The sequence below is a fragment of the Salvia hispanica genome, chromosome 5 (assembly GCF_023119035.1).
Source record: "Salvia hispanica cultivar TCC Black 2014 chromosome 5, UniMelb_Shisp_WGS_1.0, whole genome shotgun sequence".
Classification (NCBI taxonomy): domain Eukaryota; kingdom Viridiplantae; phylum Streptophyta; class Magnoliopsida; order Lamiales; family Lamiaceae; genus Salvia; species Salvia hispanica.
The window spans coordinates 31519868-31537756 of record NC_062969.1 but is presented as its reverse complement, the minus strand read 5'-3'; the positions used below and the strand labels follow the sequence as shown (position 1 = coordinate 31537756).

Below are 17889 nucleotides of genomic sequence, written 5' to 3'. Positions count from 1 at the left end.
ATGAAGAAACTTTTCGAAATGGAAAAATGACTCAACTATGAAGAAACGGAGGGAGTACTATTTTTTCGGTTTTTCGATATTTTTAAAAATTTCGGTTTTTTCGATTTTGTTCGATTTTTGGTTTTTTAGTTTCGATTTTTAGGTTTTTCGGGTTCGGTTCGGTTTGGATTTTGAACTAAATTTGATTTTTCGGTTTTGGTAAAAAATTGAACCGAAACCCTAGTGCTCACCCATAGATGCGTGCATCACCTTGCATAACATGATAGTCGACGATGAAGGTACAAGTGTCACCGATTGGGGCAATGAGGAACTAGACCTAGATTTGGTGTGGCGACCCCACCCCACGTTCTCGGATTACCGATGTGCTACAATGGTTCTAGCGGCACAGGTCTCAATGCGCAAGCAACAAGACCATGCCCGCCTCATGTCCAACAAGACCATGCCTGCCTCATCATCGTTGAAATTGTAGTTTTTTAAAGTATTTCATATTATACTCTTTCGACTTTTTAAATAAAATGATCTTTTTAAAATTATAGTCATAAATTAATGTATATTTTAAAAGTTTATTATATTCAGATACAAATAAATTAAAAAATAAAAACTACTTCATCCCCATAAAAGATATCTCGCTTTCCTTTTTCGCTTGTCCCACTAAAGATATCACATTTCCATTTTTAGAGAAAGATCCATCACACAATAATATAAATATTATATTTCTCTTTTCACCAAACATAAAAATAAAACCTCCTAAAATCTCGTGCTGTCTTATAAATGTGAAATCCACTGTGGAGATGAAGTACAAAATAGTTGTTGAAAAGATAAGACAGACTATAGAGCGTCCTATTGCAAGGGGATGGGTAGAATTATAAAATACTGACAAAAAGACTATAAATTGGTATAGGGTGCCTCCTCTGAATCAACAATTTAGCTGAAAAATTAGTTAATGTATTCCACTATTTCTCTTGTAAGAGCATCCACAATAGTAATAGGCCAGTCGCAATAAAAATAATTCAAAAACAACTACATTTTACGGAATAAAATTTACGATTAAATTACGGAATAAAATTTACGATTAAATTACGGAAATTAAATTTACGAGACATATACGGGAAAATTCATTCATTTCATTAAAAAAAGGTACATAGTTTAAAAAAAATACATGATTTTTTCAAAAAAAGCTTCGACACACGAGCCCCGCCACTCTCTACTCCTCGTCGTCGCCGCCGCCGTCCTCGCCGCCGCCACCCGGGGTATTTGAGCCCGCGTCTGAACCCCCCACCAGTGCCCTCGAGGCATCCAAATCCACTCGCATGTTCTCGAGCATCGAGTAGATGAACATCTTCTCCGTGGGGTCGGTTGCGGCCTTCCACTCTTGGAAGACCTCGAACATACGTTCCTCCGTCTTCGCACGCGAGAATAATGTGTACGCGCGTGGGGGTGGGGGCCGAGATGACCTCATGGGGCGATAGGGGGGATCCTCCCCTCGCTGCCCGTTGCGCCCGCTTTTGGCTAACCGGGCGAGGGCGACGAGCAACGGATGGAGGGGACGAAAACTCCTCAGCATCCGGGGGGAGGTCGTGGGATCCGCTGCCGCTGTAGTCGCCGGAATAGTTCAGCCTCTACTTCTTCGGCCACCCAGCGTCGCACCCCGCCCGGAACTTCTCGGAGTCCTTCAGCAACACATAGCATTCCCAGAAGAGGAACTCCTTATACTTCCCCGGCAAGGGGAACTGACTCTCCGCTATCCTCCGAGCGTCCTCCTCATTCTGCCCACTAGTCAGCTGGCGGAGGGCGTTGGTGTACAACCTCGAAAAACGGCCGACAGCGGCCCTAATGCACTCCCACCCCTTCCGGCAATCCTCCCCGCTGAAGTCCTTCCCGTGCGGGCAGTTCCTCCTATAGGCAGCTCTAATATTCGCCCACATGTTGACGACCCGCTGGTTGTTCGCAACCAGTGGACCGTCGCACACCGTCAACCACGCTTTGGCCACCCCGGCGTACTCATCCTCCGTCCACTTCCTCCGCGTGGGAGTGTCGTCAACACCGGGCTGCGAGGACTCGCCGACCGCCTTGTCCTTCCCCTTGCCCTTCTTCTTCTTCGGCGCGGCCCGACCCGCTGAAACGGGAGTGTCCGGATCCCCGAGATCGATCCCCATATCATGCAATGACAGAAGGTCATCGCCGAGTGAACTGCGTCTCCACCGGGGTCGACGTGTGAGACGAAACCGTAAAAAAATCAAGAGAGGAACGATAGACCGTGTCCCCCCCCGGTGCATCCCGAGATGCATACCGTGCTGCATCCCTCCCTGCCACATCATCCCCATCATCTGCTGCATCATCTGCTGCTGCATCCTGGGGCATACCTCCCCACCCCGGCGTTGACTGCCCGCCGCTCCCCTGCTCCCCTGCCCCCGCCCGGCATCCCCCACGGCATACCCCCCGGTTCCCCCCCCATCCCCCCCGGCGCTCCGGCCATCATCCCCATCAACGCCCCCAAGGGACGTTAAACCCTGGGCCCATCTGCCCGCCTATCGGCCCCATCCGGATCCCAAGGGTACCGTGGGCGTATGAGAGCCGCTCGTAGCCGGACTGGACTTGTTGTTGTTGTCCATCGCTCGATGATGTTCTTGTACAGAAAGTTAGAGAAAGTTAGAGAGAGAGAAAACTCGTTAAAACAAGTGGTGCAAATGAAAATGAAATTAAAATCGCGTATATATAGGTTTTCAAAAAAAAAAAAAAAAACCGAAAATAAGCGTTGGCCGATCAGCACGCCACAATGGCGGCCAGCGCATCGGCCAACGCCCTTGAATCGGCTAGCCCACGCCGATTTTCTGGTCGATTCGCCGCGAATCGGCTAGCCGGCACTGTGGATGCTCTAATAATCGTGCATAGTATCAATCAAAAGATTCTTTTCCATCCGTATCGACTTTCGAGAATATAGAATTCTCTTTGAAAATTACAAGCATCACACTATACTAATTTGCAAAATATACACATAATAAATTAAAAAGAATAAAAGGAAATGCAGTTTCGCTTTGCACACATTTTGACTGATCTGTGTCACAAAGTTTAATCAGAATAAAATATATATACTCTCTCCGTTTTTTACAGTTAAAGCGGAACTTTTTGGCACGGAATTTTAGAAATGAGTGTTGGGTGTGTTAAATAAATAGATAAAAAAGTAAGAGAGAGGAAAATGTAAAGAGAATAAAGTATAAAGTAAATAGAGTAGAGAGAATAAAGTAAGAGAGTAATGTAAGAAAGAGAAAAAAGTTACCATATATAGAAATGACTCAACTATAAAGAAACTTTACGAAATGGAAAAATGACTCAACTATTAAAAAAATGGAGGGAGTACGTGTTTAAATAAAAAAATTATACTGTACTACGTTTGTATGTTATTAAATGTTGCATTTTAAATTGTGATGGGACTTATGCATGCATTTTAAAATTTCTCGGTCGGTGAGCGATCGTGGACATGGCTACATGAACAAGTCAAAGAAGTCCAACGATTAACATTCTAGAAATTCAAAAATATGATTTCATGATTCAATAGTATAAAATGTTTAGAGAAAAGATAAGACTTATTATAGTCTTATACAAAGATAGCTGCACTTATTTATACTAAAACAGAGTAAAGAACAGAGTGATCACTTCTCATTAGCCAACTAACTAACTAACCACCTCCGACTGTTTCTCCAGCAACAACTTCCAGCTACCTCCATCAGTTTCAACATACATAAAATTTTAAAACCTGCTAGACTAAGAGAAAGATAAATATTTGACTAATTTAGACAGTGAATCATAAGAAGATCCACCTGGCCTAACACAAACATTAGCTACTTCTTTGTAAAACAATGCCCTCTCTCTAACCTCCTCCCCTTCTCTCTCCTCCATCAACCTCCTCACAGCCCTCTCAATCCTCTCCCTGTTTAGCTCCTTCTCTATTTGCTCCCCAACCTTCCAAACATGGCTCACATACCTTGCATTCACCCGCTGATCGGTGAAACAAGGCGTGCATATCATCGGCATCCCTTCGCAGATACTCTCCAGAGTCGAGTTCCATCCACAGTGCGTCCAGAACACTCCTACTGACGGATGGGCTAGCACTTCCAGCTGAGGGGCCCATTTCACTATATGCCCTCTCCCGTTCAACCCGTCGAGGAAGCCTCCCGGCAACATCTCCAGCCATTCAGCGCCGCGTACTAGGCCGGGCCGTATGACCCACAGGAAAGGGTGCTTGCTGCTGGCGAGGCCCCAGGCTACCTCGAGAAACTCAGGTTCTTCTATCGTTGCAATGCTGCCAAAGCTGACGTAGATTACAGATTTGGGGACTTGTTTGTCTAGCCAGGAAATGGAGCTATGGTTTTGTGAAGAAGGTGCATTGCTATTGCTATTGCTATTGCTATTGACATTGTGCTTGTGAAATGGACCTATTGGGAAGATTGGGATTTGGAAATCTTGATGCAGTTTTGCAATCGATGTTTCTTCGAGCTCTTGAAAAGAGTTCCAGATTAGGCCTGAGGAGGCTTTGGTTTGATGCACCATTTCTTGAACTAGCTCGTAAAGCATGTCTTGATGAGGCGTGTTGATCACTGGCAAATCTTTGATTCTCAGTGGAGGAAGCTCTATAACTGCCTCCTCCAGCCTGTCATCTACATTTCAAGACAAACGTTGCTCAACAACAATAAAATTAATTGGAGGGCACAATGCCAAGTAAATTACGAAGAATAGTCAAATTCTGATATGTCACATATTTTTCAAAACCGAAATCATAAATAACCAAGTTTTTATAATTTCTCTAACTATAATATCAAGCGTATATCGCCTTAGTGAGATGCCACAGACGCGTATCCCATACATCGTTTGTAATGTAGTCTGAGCTCCGGTTCAACCCAATCCCACAGTCCGCAAACGTCCCACTACATTTTGATTAAATTGGTGTAGGAAGAAGTAATATGGATTATATTCAATCACTTCGACTTACGGGATACACGTTCATCTCACTAAGTCAATATCAATACACGTTTGACACTACGCCATAAATATTATTCCACGTAGGTCTAGAAAATGCGTATGAAATAATTGCAAAATTCTAAAATTTGGTTAATTATCATTCTAGTTTTCAAAATTGCTCCCTCCCTTATTAAAAAGTATGACCTATTTCCTGAGTAACCCCGTTCCTGAAAAGTATGAACTTTCTAATTTTGGATAGTGAAACAACACAATACCCTACACATCACTTTATTCACGACTTACATCATTATACTACACTATTAATGATGTGAAGCTCACTCTCCACTAACACTACTTATACTACATGTATTTCTTTTTTTCTTACTTTACCAATTATACGTTAAAACTCGTGCCGAATCAGGTGTTCGCAAACTAAAATTTGACTATTTAGTACTCCTTTGTTCCTTGTTAATCAAATCATCATAATGTAGTCATTTCTATGGCAAAAAATAACCATTTCTCTTACTTTATTTCCTTAACACACAATTCTTAATCCCTGTGCTGAAAAGTGGACCACAAACTTAATCTACTTTGACAAGTGGCCCTCACTTAACTTAATTCACTCAAATTTTATTCCAAAACTATAAAACAGGATCCACACTTTTTCTACAATTTTATTTTGTATAGTCAAACAATTTCTTAAAACCCAACAACATCTATTGACGGATGGATGGAGGTGAATTAAGGGCCACAAAAGTGCGAAAAAGATGAAGCATTACAAACCTCGAAGAGGGAGATAGCTTTTCTCCAGCAGAAGAGGAAAAGCAGCAAAAGCCAGAAAGGAACACACGCCGCCAGTCCTCAAAACAATCCTCGGAAGCCGCAGACTCTCACAAACCCCCGTCGTGAAATGAAAGATAGCATCCGAGATCAAGCAGGCCACCGCATCGCCCTCCGCCAATAATGCCTGCTTCAGAGGCTCGACGCACTTGTCGTTGAGAAGCGCAAGAAATGAAACTAGATCGGCGTTGAAAGACTCTTTGGAGAAGTCGTCGTCGACAATGAGGCGGAAAGTGAAGTGAGGGTGGTTTGCGGGGTTTGGGGGGTTGAGTTTGAGGTGGAGAATGGTTATGGAAAAGCCTTTGGAGTGAAGGATGTTTGCGAGGTGGAGCATAGGGCTGATGTGGCCTTGCAGCGGCAGAGGGAAGAAGATGAGACGGCGGCGGATTCGTTCACTACTTGTGTTGTCCATTTCGTTAACTGTGAGATTGTAAGCTTAAAATTTATTGAGTCTGAAAGGTTTGAGAATATAGTAGTATAAGGGCAGCAGACACAGCATCGACCGAATTTCAGATTTTGGTAGTCATTCTAGATTTGGGTGAGGATGAGTAAATAGGTGCACATATTATTATAATCCAATTTTTTTACCAAATTATGAATATAAATGTACCTATACCTCTAAATCCATTTTTGTAAGAATGAAGTACTCTCGCCCCGTGTCCTAAAATAGAAACTTTTAAAATGATACAGAATTAATACAAAATTAATAAAATATAAAATGAGATAGAATGCAATGTGATTGAATAGTGCAAAATGAGATTCTCTTCTTTTTAAAGAGATATTCTCTCCGTTTCCATAGAATATGAACTATTTTTTTTTGTATATTCCTAAAAAATATGAATTTTATAAATTGGAAAATGTTAAACAACATGATACCTCTACATATCATTTTATTTACAACTTATATCATTCCTCCACTAACATTATTTCCACTATCCTTTCTCTCATTCTCTCTTACTTTTTCCCTTATTTATTAAAACTCGTGCTGAACTCATTGTTCATATTCTTTGGAGACGAAAGGAGTACAAATTTTCTAATATATAAAGTTTATAGTTTTATGGAATAGACAGAAAAAGGAAGAACTTTTATTTATATAGGAGGGATAGAGTATAACTTTTAACTCTAATTTTATTACAATACTCCCTCCATCCCATAATAAGAGTACTATTTGATTTAGGCATGGGTTTAAGAAATAAAAAGAAAAATGAGTTGAAAAAATTAGTATAATGTGAGTCCTAGGGGTGTGTGTTATATTGCTAATTTTTTAAGTTGATAACTCATCAACGCAGTGCTTTAAAAATGTCAACACAATAGATTGAAACGTCAACAAAATTATGTATTGATATTTTTAATACACTGCGTTGATGGGTTAACAGAATTAGCAACTTAAGAAATTTAAAATAGATACTATTTATGATTTATGGTAAAAATAAAATAGAACTCTTATTATAAGACGAACGAAATGCAAAAAGTGACTCTTATTATAGGACGGATGAAGTATTAAACGTGAACATGAGAATATACTCACACATATTTTGACGTAACATAGTTGAAAAGATTTTTATATTTTTAAAACATTTATTACTCTTTTTCACTTTATGTTACTTAAGTGCATTTTTGTACTTTTTTCATCCCATTTTAAGTGGCAATAGGTCAGTCATAGGTCAGCCACAGGCTAGCCACTCTCTCTCACTGCCACATCATCAGCACTAAAATTTCACCTGTCACATCAGCATTTTAATCAAATAGGCTAGCCTAAGGCCAGCCACAGGCTAGCCGCAATAAAAATAATTAAAAAACAACTACATTTACGGAATTAAATTTACGATAAATTACGGAATTAAATTTACGAGACATATACGGGAAAATTCATTCATTTCATTTTAAAAAAAAGTACATTCATTTAAAAAAAATTACATAATAAAGAAAAAAAACTATCGCCGTGCAGTCTTCGTACCCACAACTCTTCAGTTATATCCTTTTGGAGTTGAATATGAGCATTCACTTGGCGCATGTCTGCATGTGCCTGGAGGCGGCCGGCTTCATCGTGAGGTACCCCACGTCGTACGTTAGGGCTGGCCATTCTTTGGCTTGAACCGGCCTCATCGTCATTGGCCCAATTAGTCAGTTGTACGCCTTCGTCTACGTCGATCATGTTGTGCAAGATAATGCAGGCGTACATTATATCACCAATGTAGCCGAAATCCCACAAACGCGTTGGACCCTTGATTGCTGCCCATCTAGACTAGAGCACACCAAATGCGCGCTCCACGTCCTTGCACGCTGACTCCTGCCGTTCCGCAAAGTAGGCCTTCTTGTCATCACTTGCGTGCCTGATCGTCTTCACAAAGACGGGCCACTAGGGTGTATACCATTCGCCAAGTAGTAGCCCATATCATGCCGGTTGCCGTTTGCCACAAATGAGACGGCCGGACCGATGCCCTGACACTGCTCGTTGAAGAGGAGCGACGAGTTGAGGACGTTGAGGTCGTTGTTCGACCCGGTAATCAGCTATGACCTCGAGGATCATCGTGGGATTCTTTGACTTGTAGCTGGTCATGTAGGCACCCTTTCAGGCAGTCGGATAGTTCTTCCACTCCCAATGCATACAATCTATGATGCCTAACATCCCGGGGAACCCATGCTTCTGCCCGTGCATCTGCATCAGATCCTGACAATCTTGGGGGGTAGGGCTTCGAAGGTACTGATCATGGAATATTTCAATCACGCCCTGACTGAAATACATCAGACATTCCAGGGCTGTCGACTCACCGATGTGGAGGTACTGGCCAACTTCCTGATTGCCGCCGTGCAACTTTGAATAGGGGTGTAGCCGGGTCTGCCAGTCGCATCGTGCCTGAAGCGGAAATACAGATATCGACGCTCTAAAGCGTCAACGATACGCATAAACAACTCCTTGCGCATTCTAAAACGCCGCCTGAACATGTTTCCGGAAAACCGCGGGTCCGGAGCGAAGTAGTCGTCATATAGCCGCTGATGTGCAGCTACGTGATCCCGATCAATCACTGCTCGGCGGTGGACAACGGGTGGAGGGCGAGGTACCGCCTGCTGTTCGACCCTTCGCATGTACCGCTCTATCTCGCGGTTCATGTAGGCCTCCATAGCCTCGTTCATCCACCGTTCGTACTCCTCAGCATCCCCACCACTACCTACCACCACTGCTACCACCTGCGTTACTCATCGCTCGATGTTGCTCTTGCACAGAAATTTAGAGAGAGAGAAAACTCGTTAAAACAAGTGTTGCAAATGAAAATGAAACTAAAATCGCGTTTATATAGTTTTTCAAAAAATTTCAAAAAAAAAAATTAAAAATGGGCGCTGGCCGATCGCTCGCCGATTGGCACGCCACAATGGCGGCCAACGCCCTCAAATCGGCGTGCGCTCGCCGGTTTCTTCGCCGAAATGCGGCTGGCCGTTCCAATAGTTCGGCTAGCGACGCGAATCGGCTAGCCGCTATTGGAGATGCTCTAAATGTTCACGTTCTAGAATGGTAAAATAGAGTGATAAATGTGATTGAATATTTTAACAAGGAGAAATAAATTTGTTCCAAAATATGGAAAGTAAGTGGGTCAAATTAAAATTGGAAGGTGGATGGATATCTTGAGTGGGACGGAGAGAGTACTTTATATCCCATCTGTCAACTAAAAGTTAGAAACTCTTTCATTTTTGGTCCATCCCTTAAAAGTAGAAACTTTATATTTTCGAAAATTTCTTTGTTTCTAATAAAGTGGGATCCATTTTCCATTGACATATTTTACCTTCTATTTTTTTTTACTAATTTTATATTAAAATCTGCGTCATTTCAATAATTTCTATTTTTAGGAGATTGAGGAGTAATTAATATTTTCACTCTTAACTTTATCTTCCAATATCATAGTTAAAATATAATAATTCTAGAAATGAAACATCGAGAAATTTAATATTGTAGCATTTATTCCAAAGAGTAAGTAATGGCCATATGTAGTTTTAAATATATGACGTTTTTATGATTTTGTTCTAGATACTCCCTCCGTCCCAAAAAAATATGTGTATTTGAGGCGGCATGAGAATTAAGAAAAAAAATGGTAAAGTAAGAGAGATAAGGAGAATGGTATGGTAAAATAGAGTAGTTAAGTATGGATAAAATAGAGTGATAAATGTGATCGAATATTTTAATAAGGAGAGAGAAATTTGTTTCAAAATATGGAAAGTAAGCGGATCAAACTAAAAATGGAAGGTGGATGGATATCTTAAGTGGGACGGAGAGAGTATCCGTCAACTAAAAATTAGAAACTCTTTCATTTTTGGTCCGTCCCTTAAAAGAAGAAACTTTATATTTTAGAAAATTTCTTTGTTTCTAATAAAGTGGGATCTATTTTCCACTAACATATTTTTCCGTCTATTTTATTTTACTATTTTATATTAAAATCTGCATCTGCGTCGTTTCAATAATTCCTATTTTTAGGAGATTGAGGAGTAATTAATTATTTCACTCTTAACTTTATCTTCCAATATCATAGTTAAAAGATAACAATTCTAGAAAAGAAACATCGAGAAGTTAAATACTGTAGCATTTATTCCAAAGAGTAAGTAATGGCCGTATGTAGTTTTAAATATATGACATTTTTACGATTTTGGTCCTAGATACTCCCTCCGTCCCAAAAAAATATGTGCATTTGGGACGGCATGGGAATTAAGAAAAAAATGGTAAAGTAAGAGAGAGGAGGAGAATGGTATGGTAAAATAAGAGAGATGATGAGAATGATACTTAAAGTAGTGTTAGTGGATAGTTGGACCTACCTCATTAAATGGTGTAACTGCTTCAAATGTCATGAATTTTCATCGAATTCCGATTTTTTTCCATCAACTTTGAAAGTATCGTGCAATGTCATGAACTTAACCGGGGTGTTGCTATTTTCCTATTCGACCCGACCCGAGCTTTTTCCGGCATAAATAATGCTAACTGGGCACGCCTGAAGTAGGATGTGGCAATCGGCGGAATTACGTGAAACGGCTTTGTTTCTAACATAGAAAACAACGTCGTTTCATCCTTATGCAATTACAAAATCAACTATATACATCCCTAAACCATTCCCAAATCAAAATAGAACCCTAGTTTCGTTTCTTTTACGGTTCGTATCCCTCCCTTGGTGAATTCGGTCTACCAATAGCTTTAGCCATTTCGCATCGATTTCGAGCCTTTCGCAGCGATTCCGAACTGGGTTGAGGTGCAGATTTTGCAATTACAGTTTTGGGTTTCACATTTCGAATTTAATGTGGCATTTGCGAAATCTGATAAACATTTCAGTCTAATGCATTTGAAATGTGTAATTAAAAAAAGTTATAGACAAACGTTTAAACCCAATGATATTATCACAAATTCTATATTTTCCCTAGTCTAATGTTTGAGGCCTGCACCCATTCTAGGTGGCCAAAATTTCAAGTACTTTGTCACTTTTTGTTGATGACATTACTCACATGTTTGTTTATGATATGTATAGATATTACTATCTCCATGACTCCATCCCGCATTAACTGTCACATTTACTTTTCTATACTCGTTTTATAAAAGTGATAATAAATAGTTAAAGTCGGGACATAGTAAAAATTAGAGAGAGAATAAAGTAGAAAAGATTCTTCTTTACATTATTCTCTCTTACTTTACTATTTCTCCACTTTAACTATTCATTATAATTTTTACAACACGAGTTCAGACAAGTAAATGTGACAGTTAATGAGGGACGGAGGTAGTATTATTTGATATGCTTATCTTAATTTACATTACCATAAATAACCTTTTCCACATTTATTTTCCCTTTCATCATCCTTTTGCTTCCTTGTGCTGCTTATATGTTGTGAAACAGTTCAATAAGTAGAATTAGACATAACGTTAGTTGGTTGGCAACTCGACATAGTTTTGGTAGGAAAAAAAAAGAACACTTTAATTTGATGAGAAGAATACAACAAAAATGCATGTTATTGGAAAATACAAAATTGAAAGAACATAGAAAGAAAATCACACAAAACAATAGTTTTCACTTTTCAGGCATGCATGGCTGTGTATAATTGAAGCTTTTAGGCATCAGGATTGGCAATGAGGTAAGCTTCAATGGCCTTGAACATAGCCATGGCCTTCTCCTTTCCTTCCTTGATCTTCTCCTCGCCAATCTCAGCATCACCCTTTGTGTTGTAGATGCTTCTGTTCTTACTAATGCTTCCTCCATCTTCAGTTGGGACGATCTTCACATGATAAGTAACGGATTCAATAACTCCTCCAAGAACATCGCCCTCAATTATGTTGTAACTGTGGGTCAAGTTCTCCTTTTCGATAGCATCCACACGGTGCTTCACACTCTTATATTGACTCCCTTCGCCAAAATGGATAAGCTTGATGGTCCCAACGCCACCATCTCCTTCCAAGATCTCGACGCTCTTGATTGCTTGAGGCATGATCTTGGGGACGAGGGTGTCAACATCGAGCACCACAACCTTAAAAATCTTTGCGGCCGAGATGGGGGAAGGGATCTCTCAATATCGAAAGTGATAGCACCCATGATTAGTTGAAGTAAAATGAGAAAAATGTAGTTGTAATTAAGTAGGAAGATTTGTGTAATATGGTTGTATATGTGGCTTAGTGATATGGGAAAATGAGAGAATATTAGCTCCCTATTTATTGTTGGATTTTCTTTGAATAATTCTGTGATACAAAGATATACCTAACCGGGCGTAATACAACCCAAATGAAGAACGAAGATAAAAGTACAATAAACTGAATTGAAATAACAAAACAATAATCGAAACTATAAACCGTAGAGGTGTAAGCCGAGTTGAGGAGTCCTCTTTCCGCAAGACGAGATACGCCCCGGTAGTGCTCTCGGATTGGCGTGTCGTCCCCAAAGATAAAACGGCTTCGTCTTGTTCGTTGCAACACCGCAAACATAACAAGCTCCGGCGAACTGGATGATGGCGAGGGTAGCTTCGATGGAAGACTATGCAAAGAGATGGAGAGAGCTATGCAAATGATATGCAATCTTTTGTGTCTAGTGTTGTGTGTAGAATGCAATGGATGCATGCCTATTTATAGGCCAAGTCCACTCATTAGGCTTGATGGAGTCAACGGCCATTATGTGTGCCATGATGGCTTTGACTGTAACTGCCGGGGGTTACTATTCGTTACGAGAGCTAGAGAGACATGATGCATCTGGACACGCTACACGACGGGATTCATCGTGGACCTTTTGGCACACGATGCGTCGGGTCCATTAGGGACCTTTTGTCACCCGCTATGCATCGGGGTCCGTCGTGGACCGCTTGGGATCCGCTATACGTCGGGGTTTGTCGTGGACCTTTTAGCACCTGTTGTGCACTTGGTTCCACTATAATTATTACACATAATAATTCATCTTATTAAATCAATGTTTAATAAGGTTCTCTCCACCAATGTGGGATAATTAACTCTTTTAATCAATCCCTTGGTTTTATCTCATAGCTCCTTTATAGCTCATCATTGTGACAAACTTTAATTCATAATTTCTCACTCACCGGGAATCGGTTTAGAGAAAATGAATATACCACAGACATCTACTCCAAAAGTAAATCGTCGCTATTGCATTTAATTTTACAAAATTAAATGTCTCGTCACATTTAATGAGATTGTGTCAAGATGATTCGTTCAAATTTTTCTTAGATTTTCATTCCAAGAATCACATCGGCTAGACTCTAGACTCATGCCTTTCATGTCAAAGTTTCTCTTTAACATGACTTTTGTCTCGTTAATCACTTGAGTGTTACTACCCAAGATTAACATGTCATCAACGTAAAGACACACTATAACATATCCGTTATCAGTGTTCTTAATATAGACACATTTGTCACATTCGTTGATTTTAAACCCATTTGATAACATCACATTATCAAATTTCAAGTGCCATTGCAACGACGCTTGTTTCAATCCATAGAAAAACTTAACCAGTTTGCATACCTTTTTCTCTTGTCCAGGTACTACAAACCCTTCGGGTTGTTCCATATAGATTTCATCCTCTAATTCACCATTTAGAAACGCAGTCTTAACATCCATTTGATGAATCTCAAGATTGTGCAATGCAGCAATCGCGAGAAGCACTCGGATAGATGTAATCCTCGTTACAGGTGAATAGGTATCAAAGAAGTCATGTCCTTCCTTTTGTTTAAAACCCTTTACAACCAGTCGGGATTTAAATCTATCCACTGTTCCATCTTCCTTAAATTTTCTTTTAAGCACCCATTTGCACCCTAAAGGTTTCGCACCTTCGGGCAAATCAACCAATACCCAAGTGTGGTTTAGCAAAATTGAGTCAATTTCGCTTTGAACAGCTTCTTTCCAATGTAACCCGTCTGGGCCATCGTAGGCTATTTTTATTGACGTTGGTTCTTCATCCAACATAAAAGCAATGTAGTCAGGACCAAATATTTTTGGTGTTCTGACCCTACTACCACGTCTTAGTACTGCATCACTTTTATCATGCCTCACTCGCTTGCGCGATTTAGGCTCTTCATCCACTGATGTAGAACTAGTGGCTTCATCCACTGTTTTAGAACTAGTGGCCTCATCTTCAATTCTTGTCTCAGAATTGATTGTGACCTTCTTCTTTGTCCTTGCAAGGAAATGTATTTTCGAGAAATACGGCATTCCTTGACTCGATTGTTGTTCCCACTGTTATAGTCGATATTTCATACTTGTGAACAACGAATCTATATGACTACTGTTTAGTGCATATCCAATGAAGATACAATCGACTGTTTTAGCGCCAATTGTAGCTTCTTTGGGCGGAGGAACCATCACCTTTGCAAAACACCCCCACACTTTGAGGTATTTGTAGGATGGCTTCCTTACCTTCCACAACCCATAAGGAGTGACATCCTTACTTTTGGGTGGGATTTTGTTTAGGATGTATTTGGTTGTCAAAACAACTTCCCCCACATGTCCTGTGGCATCCAAGAACCGATCAACATCGCATTCATCATCTCATTAAGAGTTCAATTTTTGCGTTTGGTAACACCAATAGATTGTGGTAAGTATGACGTAGTCGTTTGATGAATTATACCACTTGCGTTGCATAATTTCTCAAACGGGGCTACGTATTCGCCTCCTCTATTACTTCGAATAATTTTGATTTTTTCAATCCAAGTTGATTCTCGACTTCGTTCCTTTTGAACGCTTAAATTGCTTCATCTTTACTTCTTAAAAGATAACAATATCTTGTGCAATCATTTATGAACGTGATTAAGTACTTTATACCACTTTTAGTTTGCACAAATTTTAAATCACATACAATCGTGTGAATTAAGACTCAACGCACGATCCATTGAAGGATCTCGCGGAACCATTAAAAGTGGAACCGTCATTTTTCGTGTTGGCCCCGAAGGCCCCAACACCCGTGTTGATCCCAAAGGACTCAACACACGATCCAATTAAGGATCTTACGGAACCACTTAATGTGGAACCATCGGTTCCACTCAAGGTGGATGCACCGGTTGACCCAAACGGGTTAGTTAGCACCCATGGGGCTTGGGTAATCAAGGGTAATGATGTGGACTAGACGGGGGTCACAGTCACGACGGGGACCCGACGAGGAACATTGGGCACGGCGGGGACCTGACGGGGTGTTTGTGGACACGGCGGGACCCGACGGGAGCCCTGCGGGAGAAAAGTGGGCACGTCAGTGTTGGAGTCGGGGAAAGCGACGACCGGGAACACATCAACGGGATCCATCTCCACGCTAAGGTATTAGTTTCGAAAGTTTTAGATTTAATTTAAAGTCCAAACTCCTTCAACGGCAAGTATATCTCATCTTGCGATTGTTGGATTTTTCTTTGAATAATTCTGTGATACAAAGATACACTAACCGGGTGTAATACAACCCAAATGAAGAACGAAGATAAAAGTACAATAAACTGAGTTGAAATAACAAAACAATAATCAAAACTATAAACCGTAGAGATGTAAGCCGAGTCGAGGAGTACTCTTTCCGCAAGACGAGATATGCCCCGGTAGTGCTCTCGGATTGGCGTGTCGTCCCCAAAGATAAAACGGCTCCGTCTTGTTCGTTGCAACACCGCAAACATAACAAGCTCCGGCGAACTGGATGATGGCGAGGGTAGCTTCGATGGAAGACTATGCAAAGAGATGGAGAGAGCTATGCAAATGATATGCAATCTTTTGTGTCTAGTGTTGTGTGTAGAATGCAATGGATGCATGCCTATTTATAAGCCAAGTCCACTCATTAAGCTTGATGGAGTCAACGGCCATTATGTGTGCCATGATGGATTTGACTGTAACCGCCGGGGGTTACTAGCCGTTACGGGAGCAAGAGAGACATGACGCATTTGGACACGCTACACGACGGGATTCATCGTGGACCTTTTGGCACACGATGCGTCGGGTCCATCAGGGACCTTTTGTCACCCGCTATGCATCGGGGTCCGTCGTGGACCGCTTGGGACCCGCTATACGTCGGGCTTCGTCGTGGACCTTTTAGCACCTGTTGTGCACTTGGTTCCACTATAATTATTACACATAATAATTCATCTTATTAAATCAATGTTTAATAAGGTTCTCTCCACCAATGTGGGATAATTAACTCTTTTAATTAATCCCTTAATTTTATCTCATAGCTCCTTTATAGCTCATCACTGTGACAAACTTTAATTCATAATTTTCTCACTCACCGGGAATCGGTTTAGAGAAAATGAATATACCACGGACATCTACTCCAAAAGTAGATCGTCGCTATTGCATTTAATTTTACAAAATTAAATGTCTCGTCACATTTATATTGGACAAATTCCATTGACCAAATCAGAATCGAAGGTTCTCTTTCTTAATTATGTGGGCTTATGTGTGCAACCAGGAGTAGTTGAATAAAAATGTCTAGGCTTTCTGTCGGTCGATAGTGTGAAATTAGTGCGCATGGCGTGCCTATATTGACCTGACCAGTCTTCACATAGTTGCTGTAGAAGTTCTTAATTCATTTCTTTAGTTTGATTTTTTTGGAACGATATATTGATGTTTACAATTTATTACGTACACTTTTATAAATTAGATATACCGCTTGGCTAGCTAAAGAAAGAAAGAAAAAAAAAACTTTATCCATTTTATATACTCCATTCATTTTCCAAATATAAATACTTTTAAAATAATACATTTTTCAATAAAAAAATTTAAGAGAAAGAAAGAAAATAATAGAGTTGTGTTAGTGGATTATGAGATCCACATTATTAATAGTGTGTTAATAGTATAAGTTATAAATAAAATAATATGTACGATTAATATATTTTAAAAGTTTTTTAAAATATAATTTTTTTAGAAGACATACTAAAGTAAAGAGAGTTTCTATTTTTAAAGCCGGTACATTGCAAATTGGAATGCATGATCCATTCCTTTATATACAATCAGAGTAATCTAGAATGGCATACTATTACTTTATTTTAATAGTTCATCCAATTGATCTTGTTTATTATCTTTTTAGTTCGTGATTTTATATCAGTGTTTTTTTTGGTGATTGAAGCTTGATGTACTTGAGTTAGAAAACATTAGTGAAATATAGATTTTATTTTTAAATAGTAATATTAGTTTATAATAGAAAATAAGTTAAATAAATTAATTATATTTATGCATGCTTAATGCTGAAGATATATTGAAAATCTCTAATTTTCAAGGATCTTATAAAATAACTTTTGTCCATAGTAAGCAATTTGTATTACTTTTTTAGACATTATAGGTGGTTATCCACCTAGGATTCATTAGGCCACACTATAAAAGGAAAACCCTAGCATTTGAAAATAGTTCCCTCGTTCCGCCTGCCAATTCTCGCTTCCCGATTCACCCATGTTCCGAAGAATAATTCATCTCGAGTTCCGGTCATGCTCATTTGTGCAAAATTTCTAGTTTGTCGCTGCAAATTCTACTATCACCGCTCGAGAAGTATACAACTGTTTTGCATCCTGAGATGCGAAGCTTAATTCGTTCTTATTTTGCCAAAGCTAGTTTTAATTAAAAACTCCCAAAAAAAATTTTGTATTATGTTTTGCTCAAGTGTTTTTAGAAATTGTAAA

At 39.9% G+C, this 17889-nt stretch overlaps 1 protein-coding gene and 1 pseudogene across 1 annotated transcript; both read right to left on the bottom strand.

The window, feature by feature from the left end:
- Positions 1 to 3556: 3556 nt before the first annotated feature.
- Positions 3557 to 6298, bottom strand: LOC125190977 (UDP-glycosyltransferase 76F1-like). The gene is made up of 2 exons (XM_048088420.1): positions 5740 to 6298; positions 3557 to 4655 (listed from the first exon to the last, which is right to left on the bottom strand). The coding sequence occupies exons 1-2, from the start codon at positions 6206 to 6208 to the stop codon at positions 3763 to 3765; spliced, it is 1362 nt and encodes a 453-aa protein (XP_047944377.1). The 5' UTR covers positions 6209 to 6298; the 3' UTR covers positions 3557 to 3762.
- Positions 6299 to 11853: 5555 nt separating this feature from the next.
- Positions 11854 to 12350, bottom strand: LOC125191343 (annotated as a pseudogene).
- Positions 12351 to 17889: the final 5539 nt, after the last annotated feature.